The 5306-nt window shown below is 58.5% G+C and overlaps 1 protein-coding gene across 1 annotated transcript; it reads left to right on the top strand.

Moving 5' to 3' along the window:
- Positions 1-2038: 2038 nt before the first annotated feature.
- Positions 2039-4603, top strand: BMP4 (bone morphogenetic protein 4; the record flags this gene model as incomplete). The annotated part of the gene is made up of 2 exons (XM_081999907.1): positions 2039-2780; positions 3762-4603. Exons 1-2 carry the CDS (start codon positions 2411-2413, stop codon positions 4601-4603), a joined length of 1212 nt encoding a protein of 403 aa, XP_081856033.1. The 5' UTR covers positions 2039-2410.
- Positions 4604-5306: the final 703 nt, after the last annotated feature.

Here is a 5306-nt window from a genome sequence, read left to right as displayed (position 1 = left end):
GCTATACAGGCCCTTGCGTAAACTTTGTTTATAGACTGGAGTATTTTCAATGAAAATGTTATTTAACTTTAAAAAGTTGCACAGCAGCTACTCCAAAAATTGTTTTTCCTTCTTAAGAATAACACACAGTGTGATACATTTGAAATGGCGATAGCAATATTTCACAAATTTTGATGGATTCATAGTCCAAATACCTTGCTAACAGATGTTTCTTTTAAACTCAGAGTGGTATTGGAATAACTCAGAGATATTACAGTGTCAGCACTGCCTTTTATCTGTGCGTGTCCTTTCAGTGACATCCCTGGGCTTTTCTAATGCATGGGTCAGGTCGGAGCTCAAAAAAAGTGAAATATTAAAAGAAGTTGTTATCTGACTGTGTGTGAGTTTCGAGGCAGCGCTGTAAGGCAGCCGACACGCGCTGCCGCGGGCTTGCTGCCCGCTTGGGCACGGTGGCCTGGTGGTTTGTGGGCATGTGCTACTTTACAGTCATCGTTTCTGAGCTGGTTTTTGGTTGTGGTTAATTGATGAACTTAGGAGTTCCCATGGCGGCTCCATGACCACATCTTTTGGTCTCATTAATTAACTAACTTTTCTCTCCGTGGATGATGGTTTGCCCAACACAAAGGGATACCCCAGCACGGTGAGGGGACAATATTTTGACACCCTGGTGGAGTTCTCTTTATGTATCATGGGGTCGTTCAGTCTACTCTGTCTCTTCAAAATATGTGGCATCCATCGCTCTTCATTAGGGGCGTCTTTCCTGGTATATCACCCCCGGTATGCCCAGTTGACGTGTGCTAGCAGCCAGACTGTTCCGTCCCCAGACCCCACCTGGGAAGACCCTCAAGCCTTGGAAAGCCTGGCTCTTACTCCTAACCCCAAAGCTGGCCCAGGGCAACACCAGGGTTGAACCGCGGGGCAGGGAGCATCCCTCCTCTGGGAGACCCCTGTTCGTACCCCACTGGAGCAGCCGGTTGTGGCCGTACGCAGCCCGTGCTGGCTTGGGTAGGCTCCCGCTTCCCACCCAGGTGGGGGTCTGGGAGCCTGGCCTGGCAAGATGGGGGGAGAGAGTTATTCTGGCTGCCAGGGAGGGAAGGGGGACGAGAAGGAAGAGAAAATCCGGAGGGCTGGGTGGGAACCCAGGACAGGGAGCAGGGACACCCCAGGGGCCTGGCAGCGTGGCCCCCCGGCCCGGCGGGCGGTGCGAGCGCGGCAGCAGCCCGGTCCCCGCCGCCGGCCCTTTCTCCCTGCAGCTGCTTCCCCCTCCCCTGCGCTCCCTCCCTTCTCGTCGAGGCGGAGGCACTTCCCGAGTGGTTTCCCTTCCCAGACCGGCCCCTCGGCCGGCTCCGCCGCACCCGCCGTGCCCGCACGGCAGCCGCCCCACGCCCGCTCTCAGGCCCGGCGTGCTTGGCCGGGGGGACACGGGCGCCCCGGGGGCACCCACGCCGCCGGTCCCGCCCGCCGTGCGAGGAAAGACCGAGCGGGGCGGGGGGGCCGCGGGGCCCCGCGCCTCGGGTTGTGCCGGTCCCCCGGGGATGCACCTGAGCGGCGCGGGCGGAGACCTCCACGGGGGACTCCGCTCGCCCCGTCCCACGGCCCCGGGGCGGGCTCCCGACCCCCCTGAGCGCAGCCCCTCCGCCGGCCACCCCCATCCCCGGGCGGCGGGGCGGGCCGGGCCGTCCCCCGCGGGGCCGGGCCGGGCGGGGGCGGGCCGGGGGCGGCGGGCCGGGCCGGGCCGGGCCGGGCTGGCGGGGTGCGCGGCTCCACGTGACTGCGGGGCCGGGAGAAAACCGGGGCCGGCGGCGGCGGCGGCCGCACTGCGCCCGGGTGGCGATCGCGGGCGGCGCTCGGCAGCCGCTGCCCCGGGGCTTTCGGCGTGCTGGGTCCGGGCTGGCTCTCCAGAATCATGGACTGTGCTGATATGCCTTGCTTGCTGTCAGTGAGTACAGCCCTCTTCTTCCTCGGCTTCGCTCCTCGCTTTTGGTTTTCAATGCGGTTCTTTAGTTTAGTTTTTTTTAAACTTTATTTTGTTGTTCTCCCCGTCCGCCCGTCCCCCGCCCCCTCCGCGGGGGTCCGGTGGCGGGACGGGAACCCGTAGTGCTCCGAGCCGGGCGCCCCTTCCCCGCCGGGCGCCGGGGCCCCGGCGGGGCGAGCGGGGCCGGGATGCGCCGGAGAGCCGCCCGCCCGCGGGGACTGCCGGGCGGCGAGCGGCCTGGGACCAGCGGCTAGTCCCTGCCCGCCGGGCGCGCCGGCCGCCGCTCGGGGGCCGCTTCTGGTGTCGTTTTGCCATTTATTATTCTTGTTATTATTATTTTAAAGTTTATTTGGAAAAGGAGGAGGAGGGGGGGTTGCTTCTCATCCTGACTTTCCTTGTTGTTTGTTGTTGCGTTTTTTACACCCCAGAGACACCATGATTCCTGGTAACCGAATGCTGATGGTCATCCTACTATGCCAAGTCCTGCTAGGAGGTACTAACCATGCTAGCCTGATCCCCGAGACCGGCAGGAAGAAAGTCGCAGAGCTTCAGGGACAAGCCGGATCCGGACGCCGCTCTGCCCAAAGCCATGAACTCTTGCGGGGTTTCGAAACAACTCTGCTGCAGATGTTTGGGCTGCGAAGGCGGCCTCAGCCCAGCAAGTCAGCCGTCATTCCTAGTTACATGCTGGATCTCTATCGACTCCAGTCTGGAGAAGAGGAGGAAAGCCTCCAGGAAATTAGCCTGCAGTACCCTGAGCGATCAACCAGTCGGGCAAACACCGTGAGGAGTTTCCACCATGAAGGTCAGTGATGGCAGGAGGTAAATTCCCAGCCCAAGTAGTGGTCGGGATTTCCTTGCGTTTGGAAGCTCACAAATGCATTTAGAAGCAGGAGGTGCCCAGCACTGAATTTATGGGAGGAAAAGCGTCCCCCCCAAGCCTGCTGCGCATGGGTGACAGGCGTGCTGCTCTGTATTTTTGGCAGCATCCTGTGCTTAACCCGAGCTTGACCATATTTTGAGATGCTTTTGCTTCTGTTGACAACAGTGAGTTTCCTTTGGTGCCTCTGCCTTGGGGTCAACTCCCTGGGCTCGTGTGGATTTAATGGCTCTGGATCGGATGCGGGAGTAAAGTGAAGGCGGGATCTTGCCCCTGGTGTGTTTCTTTTGAACTATCAAAGCAATTGCTGCCTGGTTTTGCTCTTAAGGAAAAAAAAAATCCCCCAAAACCCCTACTCGAATTTAATAGTTACAGCTGTGTGTTTATAAGGTTTATTCAATAGGCCCTTGTAATCTGATCCAAATGTTTCCTAGCGGATGTTTCTTTTCCAAAGTAAATCTGAATTATTAATCCAGCCGCATCATTACTGTGTTGGAATTTGCTTCTCTTTCTCCCCCTGCCCCCTGCGCCCTGTAACAAGGCACCTCTGTGCTCCGTGGTGCCGCACCTCGCCAGGGAGATGATTTTGGAGGGATTGGCAGGGTAGAAGGCGAAAGAGGAAAAGCCTCCCTGAAAAGAGGAGTGAGACGGGAAGGAGTGTCCCAGTCCGGGTGCAGGCATGCAGCGGGCGAGCGAGCTGTGCTGGGGCAGGAGCCGCTCCAGGTCTGGCTGGGAGGGATGCGCTGGGGAGCGGAGAGGTGCCGGTGGCTGCCAGGCAGGTGAAGCGTGGGTGCGTGCCGTGGCTGCACCGGGGGCTGTGGCTGGGTGCCCCGAAGCTGACGTGCTCTTGTTTGCTTTTTGTACCACTTCCCCCCTGGCTCCCCCCCCCGCCCTGCTCCCCTCCAGAGCACCTGGAGAGCGTGCCGGGTCCCAGTGAGGCGCCCCGGATCCGCTTCGTCTTCAATCTCAGCAGCGTGCCGGAAAACGAGGTGATCTCCTCAGCGGAGCTGCGGCTGTACCGGGAGCAGGTGGAGGAGCCGAGCGCGGCGTGGGAGAGGGGCTTCCACCGGATAAACATTTATGAAGTGATGAAGCCGCTGTCGGAGCGCGCTCAGGCCATTACGCGCCTGTTGGACACGCGTCTGGTGCACCACAACGTGACGCGCTGGGAGACCTTTGATGTGAGCCCAGCTGTGATCCGGTGGACCAAGGACAAGCAACCGAACCACGGGCTGGTGATCGAGGTGACCCACCTCCACCACGCACAGACTCATCAGGGCAAACACGTCAGGATTAGCCGATCTTTACCTCAAGGGCACGGGGACTGGGCTCAGCTCAGGCCGCTCCTGGTCACTTTTGGGCACGACGGGCGAGGCCATGCGCTGACCCGCAGAGCTCGCCGGAGCCCCAAGCACCAGCGTTCCCGCAAGAACAAAAAAAACTGCCGCCGCCATGCCCTCTATGTGGATTTCAGCGACGTGGGCTGGAATGACTGGATCGTGGCACCCCCGGGGTACCAGGCGTTTTACTGCCACGGGGACTGCCCCTTCCCTCTGGCCGACCACCTCAACTCCACCAACCACGCCATCGTGCAGACGCTGGTGAACTCTGTGAACTCCAGCATCCCCAAGGCCTGCTGCGTGCCCACGGAGCTGAGCGCCATCTCCATGCTCTACCTGGATGAGTATGACAAGGTGGTCCTGAAAAACTACCAGGAGATGGTGGTGGAGGGGTGCGGGTGCCGCTGACCCCCTTCCCCGCTGCCCTCTCCTCCCCTTCTCTCTCCCTCCCGTCCCACCCCAGAACTGCTTGCTATAGCTGGACTCTTCTCTAAACTAAACGTTCACCTTGACCTTATTTATGACTTTATGTGCAAATGTTTTTGACAATAATGATCATATATTTTGACAAAATATATTTATAACTACATATTAAAAGAAAAAAATAAAATGAGTCATTATTTTAAAGGTAAATGCATTTTGTGTCTCGCCTCTCAGGGTGCTGCTGAGGCTATGCTGGCTGGGAGTGCCGCAGGGAATATATCTTCTCTCCTTCTCATCTTCTCTCCCCCCACCCCCTCGTTTTCCCCCCACCCCTTTTCCCCCTTAAAGGCTTTGCAAATTTTAGTCTTTCTATTTCTCACCGAGGTACCGCGGATCCCCCTGTGCTGGGGCTGTGCCACGAGGGAGATGAGGGTCCCTGGAGATTAAGAGCTGCTTCTCCCGGCCGCTGGGAATAGACCCGACCTTGCTAACCTGGCCCAAGCGCCTTTGCAAAGCAACCCACCAAAAATGCATTTGAAAAGAAGGTGAAGATTTACCTGAGGGCTTTATGCTAAACCCACCGGGTTTTATACCCTTCCTCCGTCTTCAGGATTCCCCAGGTTTTAAAACTATTAACATTTCCCTCCCCTCCCCACTGGAGATTGGCTTCTTTGGAAAGCTTCAAAGG

The sequence above is a fragment of the Phaethon aethereus genome (genome assembly GCF_964289735.1).
Source record: "Phaethon aethereus genome assembly, chromosome: 5".
Lineage (NCBI taxonomy): Eukaryota > Metazoa > Chordata > Aves > Phaethontiformes > Phaethontidae > Phaethon > Phaethon aethereus.
Note: the sequence above shows the minus strand (reverse complement) of the source record. Positions and strands in the feature narration are given on the sequence as shown.